General features: G+C 45.7%; 1 protein-coding gene across 1 annotated transcript; it reads right to left on the minus strand.

Moving 5' to 3' along the window:
- Positions 1 to 7,727: 7,727 nt before the first annotated feature.
- Positions 7,728 to 8,975, minus strand: LOC119821437 (C-X-C chemokine receptor type 2). The gene has a single exon (XM_038340442.1). It carries the CDS (start codon positions 8,973 to 8,975, stop codon positions 7,896 to 7,898), a length of 1,080 nt encoding a protein of 359 aa, XP_038196370.1. The 3' UTR covers positions 7,728 to 7,895.
- Positions 8,976 to 17,772: the final 8,797 nt, after the last annotated feature.

Genomic DNA, 17,772 nt, shown 5'->3' on the forward strand with positions numbered 1-17,772 from the left:
CAGCATGCACAGGACCTGCATGGATCTGCACCAGGTCTTCTGTGTATATAGTATGTCTTTCAGATTAGTGTTTTTAATGGGATTCTTGAGTGTGCATACAAATGAGTCTTTCATTCTTGTGCCTTCTCTTGGGCTCTTTTCCTCCTGTTTGTTTGTCTTGTCTAAGTTCAATGTGATAGTTTTGTTTTATCTTATTATATTTTATTTTGTAATATTTAAAAATAAATGAATGAATAAATGAATGACTAGCCTGAGCTACATAGTTAGATCTCCTCTCAATCAACTGCAATATTGTTTGATTAAATATTTTTACACTGCATCACAAAATGTGATTCTCTACCTATAGTGCAAAACATACACAATTTGGATTTCAGACTTAGAAAACTTTTATTACATGTATGTAGTGTGTGGAAGTCAGGTGATAAATTTGAAGGAATTAGTTCTCTCTTTCCACCATGTGGGACCCAGAGATGAAACTCAGTTGTCAGGCTTGGTGGCAAGAGTGACCCGCTTTGGTTTGGTTTTAGATATGTAAATAGCGGCAAGTCTAGTTAGTCGATGTTGGATTCTGAGTCTGGATTTGTAGGGCAGCAGCTTTTTGTTTAGTTACATTTTTAAATGTTTATTTATATATTTGTATATGTGTATAGAGATTTGTGTTTGGGAGTCAGAGGTCAATTTGCAGAAGTCAGTTGTCTCCTTCCTTCCACCTTGATTATGAGGAAGGTCTCACTTGTTTCTGTTGCTATGATATGTATTCATACTTCTGGCTTGTCTGTTTCCCATTTCACTATAGGACTGTAGCAGTGTTAGGATTACAGACAAGACCTATTGCATTGGGCAAGGAAAGGAAGGAAGGAAGGGAGGGAGGGAGAGAGGGAGGGAAGGAGGGAGGGAGGGAGGAAGGAAGGAAGGAAGAAGGGACGGAGGGAGGGAGGGAGGAAAGAAGGAAGAAGGGAGGGAGGGAGGGAAGGAGGGAGGGAGGGAGGAAAGAAGGAAGGAAGAAGGGAGGGAGGGAGGGAGGAAGGAAGAAGGGAGGGAGAGAAGGAGGAAGGGACAGAGGGAAGGAGGGAGGGAGGGAGGGAGGGAGGGAGGGAAGGAAGGAGGGAGGGAGGGAAGGAGAGAGGGAGGAAGGGAGGGTCCCAGAATCAAACTCAGACAATCAGGTTTGTGTAGTCAGCACCTTTACCAGCTGAGCCATCTCAGTGCCCTGAGGTCTTAGCTGAGTTTCATTGGCCATGCTGTTCCTACAGAGCTGCTTGGGTTTGTTTGTTTCCCCAACAGCATTCTGGTCTTCTGTTTTTAAGTTAAATATCAGGAAGGGCACCAGGAAGCCAAACAAGGGCTGAGCCGTGGTTTCCATTCTGAGGTCCTTCTGAGAAGGTCAGTTTCAGAGGCTGGCCTGAGTTGGCTCTCACAGTCTTCTGGCTTGGGTCCACAACAGTCGTTGTGTGGGTGCGACGTATCCAGAGCTTGACACCTGTAACTTTAAGAGTTGAAGTATTTGGCATATTTGGTGAGGATTTGGCACATTTTGTGTAGTGCCAGTCAAGTCTTTCAAGCATGTCCATACTCTTGGAGGTCTTCTGAGTCCTTTCGGAACAGCTGAGGTGGGTGGTCAAATATGATCTCAAAGCTATCCCCTCCCCAGCCTTTTAGTATTGTGCTTTTGTTGTTTGTTTGAGTCAGAGTCTCATTAGCCCAGGGTGGGTTTAAATTCACTATATAACCAAAAATGTTCTTGTAATCCTACTTTTTCTGTACCCACCTCACTGATGCTTCCATCACAGGCATGTGCCAGTACATTTAGCCTCGTCTATTTAATTTATTTAGACTTTTTTCAAGATAGAGTCTCAGTATGCAGCCCTGGCTGGCCTAGAACTTGCTATAGAACCAGTAAAACAACTGGTCTACAGACCAGACTGGACTCACTCACAGAGACCCTCTTGCCTCTGTCTCTAGAGTGCTGGGATTGAAATTGTATGCCACTATGCCCTATCCTTCCATTTTAAAACACAATTATTTTATTTTGTTCCCATATTAGAAGTTACTAGTGTGGCAGGGAGACTTTTTATATGTTTATCTGTCATTTGTACCTCACTAGATCCCACCTGGACCCTCATTTGCTCCTGAAACCCTGATGGAGTTATCTTTTGGGTGACTTACACTTTGGGAGGAAGATGGATGCTAAGAAAATAATTAGAGAGATGTGTTTGGGGGCAAGCAGAAGGACAAAAAGTAAAAGAGGCCAAACCTGAGACAGACCACCTGATAGGAACCAGGCTTCAGCCTGCCACTGGGTCAGCTTGGCATGGAGCGAGTTTGGAGGGGAAGCTGGCCCAACTGTTGATGGTCAGGGGAACATGTTTGACATCACACTTTGCAAGACCCTGTTGAGAAATCAGTACCGTATCCGGCATCCTTTTCTCTGGGAAGGTAACTTGTACAGAGTTGCTGGGGGAAGGGCCTGAGCTGAGGCTGAGCTGAGGCTCTGATTGCTTCTCCACACCACTGCCACCCTTCCACAGCTGCTCTCCCTTGGGCCACTGGAGAGGTCAGGGAGGTTTCCAATCTTCAAATAACTAGAGCGAGCAGGAGTTGGCCATGTTAAAGACTGGAGATTGCAATGATAGAGGGCATAGGATACATAGTGAAAGTGTCACCCCACATGCACTCTAAGAAGACATTTCTTGTCTGTTGCAAAGGAGATCCTTCAAGCCAGACTGCCACCATTACCATCAGATCATCTGTGCTCACTTGCTAAAATCATTACTGCTGTGTTTGTTGACTGTTGACCTTTCTTCATAGAAGGAGTGGACAGGAGGGTCGTGGGTCCCCTCCTAATATGTTGTATACAATTCTGCCTAATTGAACACAGCTCCAGAGAAAGGCTAAAATATACAGGCAGGGAAGGACTAGGGGAGGAGGCTCCATCTACATAGTCAGGAGAATATTCATCAACACTGGGTGTAAACCTTCCAGTGTGTCTGCTTTAAGGTCATCTATGTTCCTGCCCATAACCCCTCACCTGCTGCTGTGTAAGTAATGGACTCACAGGTCCCCCAGGGTGAACCTTGGTGGAATCTACCTCTGTTTCTCACTGAGACCCTAGAGGGAAGGGTAGAGATTGCGTATGTCTCCCTCAGGGAGGAATGTTGTGAAGATGCATTGCTGTGATTTGTGTAGTAAAGAGATGAAAGGCCAACAGCTAGGTAGAAAAGAGTAGGCAGAATTTCTGGGAAGAGAGAGAATGCTGGGAGAACAAAAGGGAGATGCCAATAAGACACTAAATAAAGTCGGACATACAACATTGTGGAAAAATAACCAAACCATGCGGCAGAACATAGATTAATATAAATGCATTAATTTAAGTTGTAAGAACTAGTTGAGAGCAAGGCAAAGCTAAGGCTGATTGCTCATAATTAATAACAAGTTTCTGTGCCATTGTTTGTGAGCTGAGGATACAAAGGAAAGTCCAACTACAGAGGAATTTTAGCAACCGTGGTTCTAAATGGTTTCTCCATTGCTTTTGGTCTGTGAGTTTTAAACTTGAGTCTAGATCCTAGAGCTTCACGACCATTTTACTACATTTTTATTCATCTATTTAGTGTGTGTGTGTGTGTGTGTGTGTGCACACCCACATGGGTGCACAATTGGTGTGTGCAGGTTGTGTGGAACATGTGGAGGTCAGAGGACAACTTGAAGCAGTTAGTTCTCTCCTTCTACCATGTAGGCTCTGGGATCACTCTCAGGTCATCAGGTTGGAGGGTAAGTCCTTTTATCCACTGTGATCAGTGATTAGCCTGTGATGGTTAACACTGTCACCTTTACAGGACCAGGAATCACCAGCAGACAGGCCTCTGAGCATGCTGTAAAGATTATGTTAAGACTCTACATAAAAGTTGGCGGTGCCATTCCCTGGGTTTGGATTCTGGATCTCACACAGAGGAGAAAGCCAGCTGAACAGGAGCATTCATCCCTCTTTGCTTTCTGACTGTGGATATGATATGACCGACTCCTTTAAGTTCCTGCTGCCCTGACTTCCCCATCGTGGTGCACTGGACCATCAAACTTAAAGCTAAAACAATCTTTTTCTCTTCTATGTTTTCTTCAATACATTTTGGCATCAGGAAAGTCATTAAAATAGCGTTGAGACTCAGCACCACAAAAAAGAAGAGAAAAGACTCGTTATTTGTGTTTGCTGTCAATCTTGCTTGGGTATCCTGCCTCCTGTCACAGGCAGACACCCATATATTTTCTGTTTCATAGATTTGCCTTCTCTGGACATTTTTTTTTTAAAAAGAATCACATAGTATGTCATCTTCTGTTCTAGAGTCTTTCATTTGGCATACCCTCCCCCAGCCCAGGCTGGCCTAAAACTCACTGTGTAGGTCAAGTTGGCATGAAACTCCCAAGTGTTAGGTCTGGCAGGTATGAGCCCCCAGGACTGGTTGCATGTTGTCTTCAGTCTTGTTCATAAGCCAGCACGTTCAAGTCATCCCACAGTGTACATACGTTCATAGGTTTTCTGGTCATGTCCCTAGAGCTGGTTATTTTGGTTGTTTCCAAGCTTTGGTGTCTATACACAATGCCGTGACAAACCTTCCCCACGGAAATTTTGTGAGCATGTCTTCTGGACAGGTTTCTAGAAGTGTGATTCCTGGACTAGAGAGCGCGTGCGTTAAAATAGAAATCGGTCATCAGCCAGGTGTGGAAGTACACACCTGCTGGTCCCAGTGCTCAAGAGGCCGAGGCAGAAGATTGCAAGTTCAAGACTGGCCTGGTTTACATAGCAAGACTGGAAGCTGTCTTGATTTGCTGAATAAAGGAACCCATCCTGTAGAGACTGGGAATGTATGTGGAGAGGCATTATCAACTCAGAGGGATACTGACTGGAATCAGGACAGAGATGTTATTGTAAGTACAGGAACACAGTTCAGAAGCCAGAAAAGCAGGTTCATAGTAGGCAGATCTAAGCAGAGAAGGACGGGGACCTTAGACAGTCAAGGCCCAGAATACAGCAAGGAAGAGAAGAATCAGCACATCAAAGGCAGCTCTGGATTTGCCCTTTTCCTGGTGATGCTCTCACTGGTAAAGAATTTGTACTAAGACTGTTCACAAGAGGTGGGGGTGGATCAGCAACATTCACACCAGTGCCATTCAATCTCGGCGTCTTTTGCACTGGGTTTTTGGTTCCTCCTGTTTTCTGTGCACAGTGGCATTCCCAGGCCTTGTTGGAGAAGCAGAGAGCACAGACCTAGAACAAAGGTGAGCCTTCACTTGGACCCCTCTCTTTGACAGTCATCTTGAGGACCCGTCTGACCAGGCACTGTGCTCAGGCAGAACAGCACCTGTCCCCTCTGGCAACAATATGTGTTCTTCAGCATTTCCATCCTGCAAAATCAGAGGCACAGCTGAGTCATGCTTGTTTCTTGTTCCTGATTCTGAGTTCAGTGCAGGGCCTGGCACTGGATGGGCATAGGGTGGGGACCGTAATGCTGGTTTACTAACTATTGCCTGAACGTTTTCGTGAATTGTGAGTGAATGCTGTCTACTCTGGAGCCTCCTTCTATTCTTCTGCTCAACCCTGCTGAACTATAGGGTTCAATCTTTTTCCTATGCCCGTAACAGGGCCCCTCCGACAAACCCTTCAGAGACAAACCCTGTTTGTTTGATGCACTGCTGTGTCCCAATCCCCCAAGCAGGTCTATCAGTCAATGAATATTGATTCAGGGGCTGGGATACAGCTCAGTTGGTAGTGTGTTTGCCAAGCATGTACCAAATCCTGGGTTCAAGCCCAGCACCATATAAACCAGGCAGATGGTGCACCTTTGTAATCCTAGCACTTGGGAGGATCCTTTTATCAAGTTCATGCCAAGTTATATAGGAAGTTTCAGGCCAATCTGGGATATGTAAGACCGTCTCAAAACCCAACTCACCCCTCCCAGCAAGGAAACAAGGAAACAAGAATGCCTCAAATCCTTTGTCTCCTCCGATAGGTTACAAATCACTTCTCCACTCTGAATTAGTGCCTGCTTGGCAACCTTGGATGAGGGTGGGTGTTGGAAAGAGGAGGGGAAAGAGGGAGGAAGAAATCTCAGTGAAATCTGCTGCTGGAGCTCCTGTGGTCTCCTGGCCTCTCTGCTTCTCCAAGGAGATGAGCCAGTGACTTCCAACCCGTGTCTTCTAAACCTGTTCCTGAGGCTTTTGAGGGCCGTTCCATCCAAGGACCTGGGAACACCGGAGGAAGAATCCGGTGCACTTTCTCCCTGGTGATCCATGTTCAGCCAACGCAGGCTAGGTTGAGCACAAAGGGGCAACCAGACAGGGACAGACAAGGGTTTTGTCTCCATCTTCTCACTCAGGGGAGAGTGAGATGGCTCAGCCAGTAAGGATCCTTGCCACCAAGGCTGATGACCTGAGCTTGAGTCCCAGGAGCCATGTGATGGAAGGAGAATAGATTTGACAAGTTGTCCTCTGACCTACACATGTGTGCTATCACATACACACACACACACACACACACACACACACACACACACACACACACGAGACAGAGACAGAGAGACAGAGATAGGGACAGACAGAGACAGAGAAAGACACAGAGAATGAAAAAAAAAAACAGTTAAAACAACACAAATTCCCACTCGGGCCTTTTGCTCGTTGTTGCCCAGCCTCTGCTTGGAAAGTCCTGAGAGAAATACTCAACTCCAAGTGAGTTATATAGTTTTAAAAAGACATTTAATGATCACACTTTACAAGAAATTATAATGTACATGGTTCTGCATCCGTTCAGTGGTTAAAGTAGACTTAGATTTTTTTTGATAAACTGACGTAAAACATATATAACAAAAAATACCATTTTAGCTCCCTCCCCTGCCCTGGTTGAGGCCCTAGAGTTCAAGCCTGAGTTCTCAGAAACGTTAAGTAAGCACTCCACCAGTAAACAATACCTAGCCCTCATTTTAACTTTTTTTAATGCAATAGCAATGAGCACTTTCACACCGCTGCAAAGGAGTCAGGAATCTTCCATCATCCTAAACTAGAGCTGTGCCATCAAACACAAATGCCCTACCCTCCGTCATCCAGCCTCTAGCCATCACTATCTGATTACTCTTGGTACTTTTTAAGTGTAAACATTCAACGTTTGTCTTTGGGGTCTTGTTATTCTGCATGGAAGCATGCTTTCAAGGCTCATTCATAGGCAATATGGGTCAGTTTCTTGTTCCTTCTCATTGTGGGATGGTCTCCTGCTGTGTGCACACACCATGTTTAATTTACCCATTTATTTGTGGGTCATCATTTTAGTTTTGACTTTTGACTCTTTTGAATAATGCTGCTGTTAGCATCAACCTACAAATGTCCGAGCCCTTGCTTCCAATTCTTTTGGGTATCTACTTAGAGTTGAACTTGATGGATTATGTGATAGTTCCATATTGAATGTCTTAAGGAAAGCGATATGCTGTGTCCCACTGTGCTGGGATACTATTCAGGTCTACCAGTAAGATGAAAACTTTCCCTTTCTCTACTTCCTTAATAACACTTGCTATTTTCTCTTCTCCTCCTCTACCTCTTCCTTTCACTGGTAAGGACTCTGATGGGTAGGAGGAAGTATCTCACTCTAACTCTAATTTGTGCTTCTTAGCAAAGAGTATTTGGGGTCCAGTGTTAGGATGGACCAACTGTATCAATAGGCATACAATATGGAAGGAGTGAACAGCCAGGGTAGGGGTTCTAAACTCTGCAGTGGGGGCTCTGGTAAGAATGTGGCCTCTGTCTCCCTGTAACTTTGAAATACATGTGGGTGAGTCAATTCAGATACCACAGTCTGTGTACGTGAGCCATGCTGAAGGACAAGAAAGAACCCTAAAGGGCCACAGTGTAGGTGGACAGGCTTAGAGGGTAGTGGAGGTGTTCCCTGAAGATGAGCCAGCAAATGAAGGCCTGCCCTCCTTGGCCAAGAACTCCTTGCTGATAAGGCCGTGAGTAGCCATGATCTTGAGGAGTCCATAGCGAAACTTCTGGCCAATAAATGCATAGATGATGGGGTTAAGGCAGCTGTGCAGGAAGCCAAGAATTTCGGTAGCATTCAAGGCCCTGTCAATGTCTTCGCGGCGCTCACAAGTCTCCTGGATCTGTTTGGTCCTCATGAGGGTGTCTGCGAACAGGACCAGGTTGTGGGGCAGCCAGCAGAGCAGAAAGACAAGCACAACAGCAAAAATGACCCGCATGGCACGGTGCTTCTGCCCCATGTGGGCCTTAAAGAGCGTGCGCAGTGTGAACCCGTAGCAGAACAGCATGATCAGCAGCGGCAGGAGGAAGCCAAAGGTCTGAGGCAGGAAGCGCAATACCATCCTCCACTTGGTTGTGTTGTTACCTGCGTCTTCATAGCAGACTAGCGTTAAAGAGTTTGCCCTAACGGTACTACGCAGAATTAAGATGGGCAGGGACACAAATATGGACAGTATCCACATGGTTATGCATACAAACTTGACCAAATGTCTCTTCTGGATCAGTGTGCTTGTGGCATGAACGATGGCCAGGTAGCGGTCCATGCTGATACAGGCTAGTAACAGGACACTGCTGTAGAAGGTGACTTCCTTCACGAATGAGAATATCTTGCACATGGGTATGCCGAAAGTCCAGCCATTTACCTTGGACGCAGCCCAGACAGGCAAGGTCAGAGCAAAGAGCAGGTCGGCAATGGCGAGGTTCAGCAGGTAGACGTCAGTGACAGAGCAGGAACTCCGGTTGTATAAGATGACCAGCATCACCAGGGAGTTTCCCACAAGGCTCAGCAGGGTTACCAGGACATATATGATAACTACGGCATATCTGTTGATTTCTACATTCTTTGAGTAGCATGGGGCAGCATCTGGTAGAATGGGGGGCAGGTCAGAGCTATAATTGTAATTCTCGATATCGCCACTGAAGAAATATTCAATATTGAAATTCTCCACATTGAATTCTCCCATTCTGAGGTAAACTTAATCCTGTCAATAGAGGAGAGATGATGGTTACTACATAGCAAAGTGACTCTGTTTCTTGTTTTTTCAACTAAGGAACTAGGATATAAGGATTTGTTACATTGGCTTGCACAGTACAAGGAAGACTTTTTATTTTCCTTCAAATTTTAAGATGATAGCAGTAAGCATTTGAGACAAAATAGTAGACTTTTTGGGGGGTGGATAAAGACTACAGTTCTCTTCAAGACATTTTTTTTTCTTGAAGTAGGGTCTTGGTTGACCTCAAACTAATTGTGTAGTCAAGGATGTACAAATGTATTATGTACATGTGTGAAAATGTTATAATTAAGCTCACTGTTGTGAATATATAAAATATCCTAATAAAACATTAAATATAAAAGGTTAATTGGAGAGCACACAGTTTTACAAAATAAATATATTTCATTTCAAATAAAATAAATACATATATTTATTTTAATATTTATAAATAAATATTAAAACAATAACAATAAGAATAACAAAAAATGGGGGCTGGAGAGGCAGCTCAGTGGTTAAGAGCAATGGTTGCTCTTGCAGAAGACTCAAGTTTGGTTTTCAGCACACACCTGATAGCCAGCAACCACCTGTAACCCCAGTTCCAAGAGATCAGATAATCTCTTCTGGTCTCCTCAGATACCGGGCATGCACATGGTATACATACATACTTGCAGCTGAAACACCCATACACATAAAAAATTAAAAAAAAAATCAGTTTAAAAAAGAATAACAAATCTGGGTTGGAGGCAGAGCTCAGTGGATAGAATGCTTGCCTGGCACACACATAGTCCTAGGTTGGATTCCCAGAACTCAATAAAAATTGAATAAATTGTGTGAGGGCACGTGCCTGTAATCCCAGCACTCTGCATACGGGAGGTAGAGGAAGGAAAATCAGGTCTTTAAAGTCATCTTTGACTGCAAAGTAAGTTCAAGTCTGACCTAGACCTTATGAGAGCCTACCCAAAACAACAACAATAACAACAGCAAAAATCAAAACAAAACAACAGGCTGGGGAAGTGGCTTATTAAGTAAAAGTGCTTGCTCCTCAACTTGACCACCTGATTTTGGTAGGTGGCTAGATCTTGGAAACCAGGGAACAAGCAGGGCTGTGAGTCACTCCCAGTCCCAGGCAGCAAGGGCAGGTTTGATGTTCCATAAGGAGATCTTGAAGGCGGGATGCAAGGTAGGCAATCAGAGGAGAGGGCCAGGAGGAACTAGCACCACACAGTTGCGGGCAAAGGGACCAGAGTGCTGTTTGTGTTTAATGTGCTCATTTCTAGAAGGGATGCGTTAGTGGCTGAAGGGACAAAGGGAAGGATGGGAGATGACAGTTGAGACCTGCTTTGTGTAAGGTTACCCTTGGTCCTCACTAGTGGCATAATTAGCCCCTGTTTCCTGGGGGGAGAGGAGCAGACGAGGCCCAGAGAGGCTCAGGAACCAGCTGCGCTTACAGGGTTGTCCTGGTGCTGCTGGGTTACAACTTTACAATGCTTCCAGTCTAACACTGGAAGATCATACCTCTTACATTAGGTGTGCTCAACGCCTAAGAGTTTTGCTTTATTATTCCTCCTGAGGGTTGGCCCTGTATATGCTAAACACATACTCTACCCTAGAGCTATGACTTCGTATATATATATATATCTAAATTCTTAAATTATCTTTCACTGTGGGCACAGTCCTCTCTTCCTGTTTAGAAACTTGGACATCACCATCTTTTGCTACTCCTTAGGTTGCAAATTAACAACAACAACAACTATCGCTGGAATGGTAGCCAGACATCTTCATCTGAGTGCCCTATCGTGACCTCAGGGATGCAGTAGGAGCTGCTGAATTGAATGGAAGTACCAACTCCTTGAAATGCACACTAGCCCAGAAACTCCTTGGGTGGGATGAGTCAGGGAGGCGCATGAAAAAACTCAAGCATGAGGGAACTTTTCGGGCCCCAAACATTCAGTTAATCTTTTCGATGACAGATAAGCCAGTCATTTTACTACAGCTCCGATCCTCGTTCTCTTGAGAAACACAGTCCATAAATGCTGCAGGGCGTGGGAGGCCCAGTGCCAGGTGCATCTCCACACCCAGACAGAGCCCAGGCAAGGACGGTAGGCAGACTTGGGAAGACTGCAGGCAGGGGCTGGGCTGCAGGTAGTTCTAAGTAGTTTTTGGAGGATGTAGGAAGGAGGTCAGGTCCTCTATGGTAAGGAGGCTTAATGTTTAGGGGTCCATCCACAGAGGGGGAAATACCCAGTGTCAGGCTAGGCATAGAGGGACAAAGAGAGAAATTCTAGATAGTAATACAGGGTGTTCCAGACTCACCAGGATGCTAACTTTTCTCCTGTGGGGACACCTGAGCTAGGCAGCTGTGACCCATGAAGAGCAGAGGTAGTGAAAACTGTCTAGAGGAAGTGAGGGGTGGATTAGATTGCCCAAGCAGGGGAGGAACTCCTGAGGGTGTGGGACGCGTTTGATGGCTTGAATATGAATTCTCAGCCCGGCCCACAGATGGAGTCATCTTATGGATTTAGAGAGTTCATATTGGGAAGTGATCTAATAAGGTTTTCTAGCCTGTCTCCCCAGGTTTCAGTGGGGGAGGAAAGAGGCCCAGATAAAGGAAGGGGTTTGCTCAGGATCTCACCTCCCTCTGCTAGGATCTCAAAGTCACTGGCTCCTGCAGCCAGGATCCCACTCTCCCTATTCCAGCGCTCCAAGTGGGTCTACCTTACCATTCAGCTGTGCTGTCTCTCTTTCTGTTCTAAGCAGGGTAGTTCAACCACACAGCAGAGCTGGACACCGAGGTCCTGGCACTTGCAACCACTTTCTGGCTTCTGTCTCCCCTAAACTCTTCAAAAGCACATAGATTCTTCGTCCTTTTGTTCACCTCTGAGTGGCTTCACCTGATAGGGGTCTCCAACCCTTCCTGCCTGATCTTTTCCATTTCTCCCAGCCACCGGTGCAGACCACGGCCCAGTTTTGGGTGCTGCTGTGCTTTCTTGGCTCGTATACTTGGCAGTGAGTTGAGGATGTCAGTTCCAAGGCATTGCTGACCCACCCTGGGAGCCAACACCCTCACCTTTGAAAACAGCCTTTTGATAAAAGTGATCAAAGCATGGACTATTGTGGAATATTACTTTATGTAAAGATGTGTTATATTTGTTTACGCTGCTTTTGTTTAACCTTGTGAAGAGGTGTAGCCGTGCTTGCCTGAGGCACCGATTGGTCTAACAAGAAGCTGAATGGTCATTTTTTTAGGCGGCAGAGGGATAAGCAGGGCTGGCGGTCAGAGAGAACAAGAAGGAAGAGAATTACAGGCTTGAGAGTGAAGAGGGGGAGAGAACGAGGGAGAAAAAGAGAGAGAGATGCCCAGGGCCATCCATTCAGGCAGCCACCAGACAGACAGACATGGAGTAGGACACAAAATTTCCATTTCTTTCGGAAGGTAAAAAGCCCTGAGGCAAAATGTAGATGAAGAGAAACAGCTTAAGTTTTAAGAGCTGGTGGGACAAGCGAAAGATAAGGTCAAGCACTCATAACTAATAATAAGTCTTCGTGTCATGGTTTGGGAGCTGGTTGGTGGCCCCGGAGAAAGCCTGGTACAATTGACACAGTTTGAAAAGGAGACACCAGGGATGTACCTTGTCCCCTTTGCTAGTGATTACAAATGAAAGGCCTACAAAAGGCGGAGTCATGGACATCCATTATCTGCATGCCCATGGGACAGTGCTGGAACTCCACCACCTCTCGTTAGCCTGTACACCAGAGTTTAGAGCACACAATGGGGCAAATCCACTGAAGTGGTCTACCCTAGGGAAAGGAAGGGTCTTTGCATCCAGCTTGAGCAAACACTCCTTAGCATCTGTCTGGTTTCTTTCCCCCGCTGGGGAAGAATGAAGTGATCTTGGGCCAGTGGACTCTAAAGCCTGATAGTGCAAGGATGGTTACCCATGGGCTAGTGGCAGATGCGTGTGACACACACACACACATATGTACACACACATAAGGACACATACATGGACATGCACATATGCACACACAACACAGCGCTAGCTTGTCCTGTGAGTCTTAGGATGGAGACAGAGTTTCTACGGATGGCTGTTCTTTTCCATCCCACCTCAGTCAAGGTCCGGGAGAGGAGCAAGCCCACCTCATTTTCAGGGCTAAGTCCTGGGAGCACCTTCACATGCTCTGACCTGGACAACAGCCGTCTCAGCATTTAGTTTACATTTCATCCCTCTCATTAGTCTACACAGTCGGCATGTTCTGGGTGAGGAAACCAGGTCCCAGGAGGTGAAGCAACTCACCTCGAGTGACACAGCTGGACTGGGCTGTGGACTTCTTAAGTGGATCCTAAAATCTGCTCTTAAATGTTCTTTTATCAAATGCCACAAGGAGCAGGCTCCCAGCCTCAGTCAGCCTCAGGTTTCCACAGGTCCTGCTCTTTTCAGACAATCAAATACCATTAGTGTGGAAAAGGAGCCCAGATTGGACATTTCTCAATCACCTACTTCTGTTTTTTTTTTTTTTTTCCTCCTCCTATGTAGCCTAGGCTGGGCTACGTGAGACCCTGTATCAAAGTTTTATTTTGTTTTGTTTTTAAAAAAGAGTTTTAATCTTAGTCCTGCCCTCAAGGGTCAGGGCAAGAACATTGTCTGTCTCTGGGCCATGGTGTTCTCCTGGACGACACTAGGCTGTTTCAAATCTTCTCTGCCCAGAATTGTAGCCGTAGTTCATTTAACTCAATGAAAAGTGTAATTACAATAGAGTGGAATTCCTCACTGGCAGTTGGGGAGATGATTCTGTCAGCAAAAACACTGGCTTCTTGTCAAATGATCTGACTTGGATCCCTAGATAACCTGCGTGAAGAAATGATTTCACAAAGTTGCCCTCTGACCTCCACACATATTCCGTGGTACACACACATACACACAATAACTTTTAAAAAACTAATTTACAAGCCGGGCGGTGGTGGCGCACGCCTTTAATCCCAGCACTCGGGAGGCAGAGGCAGGCGGATCTCTGAGTTCGAGGCCAGCCTGGTCTACAAGAGCTAGTTCCAGGACAGGCTCTAGAAACTACAGAGAAACCCTGTCTCGAAAAACCAAAAAAAAAAAAAAAAAAAATTAAAAACTAATTTACTTAAGTGGCCACTATAGCTACATTTTGAGGGCTCGGTGGACATGGGTGACCCGCGGTTTCCGTATTAGCCAGTGCAGATACGGTGTGTGTCCTTTGTAGAAAGAGCTTTGACACAGCCCCGGCTAACTGAAAATGGGGATTGCAGCTCTCAGGTTATACAATGCAGTGAGCCACTTCCCAGGGCTCCAGGAAAGGCAAAGCTCTAGGTCCCTTCTACCAGAAGTACATTCCCAGACAGTGACGGATCAGCTCTCCTACCTGCAAACGCTCCGCTCCACAACGCTGTTCTGGGTGAAGCGGCCCGGCCTCCCTGTGCCTCAAGGCTTGGAAGCAGTCAGGGCTGTTGAACAGGCAGCAAATGAGGTGGCTGTGATGGGGAAGCTTCCGACCTGGGCTACCGATGGGGAAGTCCTGGAGGCCCTTGGGACCAAATGTCCCACCCCCGAGGGAGGTGTCCTACAGAGGAGTAGCTAATCTGTTCTGGGACTCTGACTTCAGGCTCAGGTTCTAACTGGGGATTCTGCGTGGAGCCTTTGGATTTTTCATGCCTTCCGATGGTTTCTGGAGGAGACTGCCAATCTGAAGGCAGAAGTCTGCTTCCTTCCCAGACTATGCCTTTTTTTAACAAGGAAGATGTGGGCACCCCCAGACCCCACTGGTGGACTTGGCTGAACTTGCACCCACACTTCCTTCCTTCCTCTCAGGGTCAGCAAGATAACAGGTACTTCAGTTTCTCGTGAGCCCCTGCCCTGCAGGGGGACCTGGTGCCGTCTCTCTCTGCTGAGAATCTGCCTTCTGCACCACAATTGGCTCTCCCCTTCAGCCTGAATTTAGTCCTTCTCACTCTGTCTCAGAACCCTTTGCCTCTGTTACGCCACCTTCCTTTCCACAGTTGCTGTCTGTCCTTCCCCACCTCTTATTTGCTGCGCCACAAACATGCTCCAGAGGGTTTCTTTTCCTACTCTGTGAATGGGGACCAGTAAGGCATGGATTGGCGGGTGGGGAGGGTGTCTGGCAACCTTTTTCCTTCAGTTAAATTGTTCTTGTATTAGCAAAAGAGTATCTCAAGACAAGCAGACCGAGAATGAGACAAGCAATACACAAGCATATACACAGAACCTGAAACTTTCTTTCCACTTATCTTTTCCCATGGTGACCACCATCCACATTGCTGAGACCAGGCTATACCCTATCTTAAGCTACTCCATATTGTACAAAAAAAACCATACATGTAACTATTTTGTCTGCATATATGTATGTGCACCATATGCATGCCTTCCTGATGCCCTTGGAGGTAAGACAAGGATGTTGAATTCCCAGGAACGGGAGTCATAGATGGTTGTGAGCCACCAGATAGGTGCCAGGAATTGAACTTTCCAAGAACAAGTGTTTCAGCGACTGTTCAAATCCTATCATCTTTGATTTCTATATCATTTGACTTGTTCTCTTCTCATTTACCCCGACTTTCTCTGGGTGTCATTTGCTGCTTAAAAGCTGTCCCAGACGGCTGTTCCTGGATGTCTTACCTGGACCTTCTTGTCTTTCTCTATCAGCTCTCTGTGGCAAGTCCACCTGCCTCTGTGGCTTTAGTTAGTACCACCGGTCAATGTCATTAGCACCTCCGTTCCCAGCTTCTCTCCTGAGTCCCAACATTGCGTGTGATGATTACCTGTAGTCTCCCTTAAGCTCCCCAGATGCTGCAAACTCAGTATGTACAACACCCTGGAGCAGTGCTTCTCAGCCTTCCTAATGCTGTGATGGTTTAGTATAGTTCCTTGCGTTGTGGTGACCCCAACCATAAAATGATTTCGTTGCTACTTCATAACTGTTATGAATCATAGCGTAAATATTTGACATGCAGGCTGTCTGGTAAGTCACCTACTGGGGGTGACGATCCACGGTTTGAGAACTGCTGCTTCCCCTCCCCTCTTGCCTATCTTCTCTACACCACCTTCACTGACAGAGTTGCGCAACACTTCCATCCTCTCTCCTAAACTACATCAGTAGTTATGAAACAGTTGTGGGTTCCAGAGCTGGGGTGGCTGAGTGGAATCCACTAACTGGTTATCAACTCACAGCAAGGAATTTAATCTCACTCAGTCTTAGTTTTGCCATTTTATAATGGGCACAATGAAAACACCTACTGCACATGGCTGTTACAGGGACCAGAGGAGTCCCTGTGAAGCATTTAGAATGGTGTTCAGCACCGCCTTCTCTGTCTCCTTTCTTCCTATATGATGGCTGCCTCAAGTCTTTCCCTTCAACCCACCAAACACTCTGCTGCCAGAAAGATCTTTCTAGAAGGTAAATATACTCAGCTCATATGCCTCCTAAAAAAAATTTTGAGGACCTTCAACAGCCTCAAATGAAGTCAGTCCTGATTGGACACTTGATACCCTTATGGCTGACACCTATTATTTCTGACTATACCTTGAATTCCAACCTCTGAGAACCCTGTGCAGCTCCCTAGGGGTTGTTCTATTTCTATGGGGGCCTTGGTGTGCACTCCCTTTCCTTGGATACTCTTCAAGCCCTCTGATTGGATTCTCCTTTTTGTTTCCACATTTGGTTCAGGTTTTGTGACCAGACATCTGGCAATTTACCCCTTTTGATGTGGGATGTCCTTCTGTATATGTGTTGCTATTATTGGCTAATGAATAAAACTGTTTTGGCCAATAGATTAGCAGAGTAAAGCCAGGCAGGAAATCCAAACAGAGCTATTTAGAGAGAGTAGAGGGAGTCAAAGAGACACCATGTAGCTGCCAAAGGAGACAGACTCCAGCCAGAACTTTACCTGGTAAACCACAGCCTTGTGCTGATACACACATTAATAGAAATGGGTTAATTCAAGATGTAAGAGCTAGCTAGAAATACGCCTAAGCTATTGGCCCAACAGTATTGTAATTAGTATAGTTTCTGTGTTATTATTTGGGTCAGGGAGGCCAGGAACTAAATGAGCAGTCTCCACCTACAACATGATGCCAATATGGACAACTACATCCACATAAAACCTGAAAGAGCCTGTGAAGGAATTCTAGACACAAGAGAACAGAGTTAAGCACAGTTTCTTGGTAGCAGCATATTTTCAGACAGGTTATGTTTGCTGGTGTCAAACAGTGGCATGGCTCCTTTAAGAGGTTTCCTTACTCAGCTTTAGTGGCAAAAATGGCAAATTTCTTTACAGAAAGGCTTCCTGGTTCATGCTGGCAGCATGTACTCTGGCTCTTTAGGGAGGTTCTGCACTTAAACAGATTTGTGAGCAGCTGCTAATAGTTGCTTAATGGCAACATTGACCTGCTGTGTTCCTGAAGTTGGGGCAGTGAGCATGGCTCACAGAGCTGGTGGTGAACATACCTCTGCCAAATTTTACTGGGCAGGGACAAAAGGCAAAGCAGCCTCAGTCCTAATCATGCCACTTAGTATTTTAAAAAGTGCTCCTGGTCAAAAAATGATTACAGATATGCAATAAAGACAGATACAAATGAAAAAGGCCTCTGAATGGGTCACAGTGTTAGAGGAATGTATGTAGGCTTGAGAGAGAGAGAAGAAAAAGAGTATAGACAGTTATGAAAAGAAGAAAAGTCTTTAGAGAGACAATAAAAGTACAGACAGTCATAGATTAAGGGAGTAAAGAAAA

Source organism: Arvicola amphibius, chromosome 8, assembly GCF_903992535.2.
Source record: "Arvicola amphibius chromosome 8, mArvAmp1.2, whole genome shotgun sequence".
NCBI classification, from domain to species: Eukaryota; Metazoa; Chordata; class Mammalia; order Rodentia; family Cricetidae; genus Arvicola; species Arvicola amphibius.

Coding starts and splice junctions, on each gene's coding strand:
- LOC119821437 (XM_038340442.1), bottom strand. CDS start 8,975: ATGGGAGAATTCAATGTGGAGAATTTCAATATTGAATATTTCTTCAGT.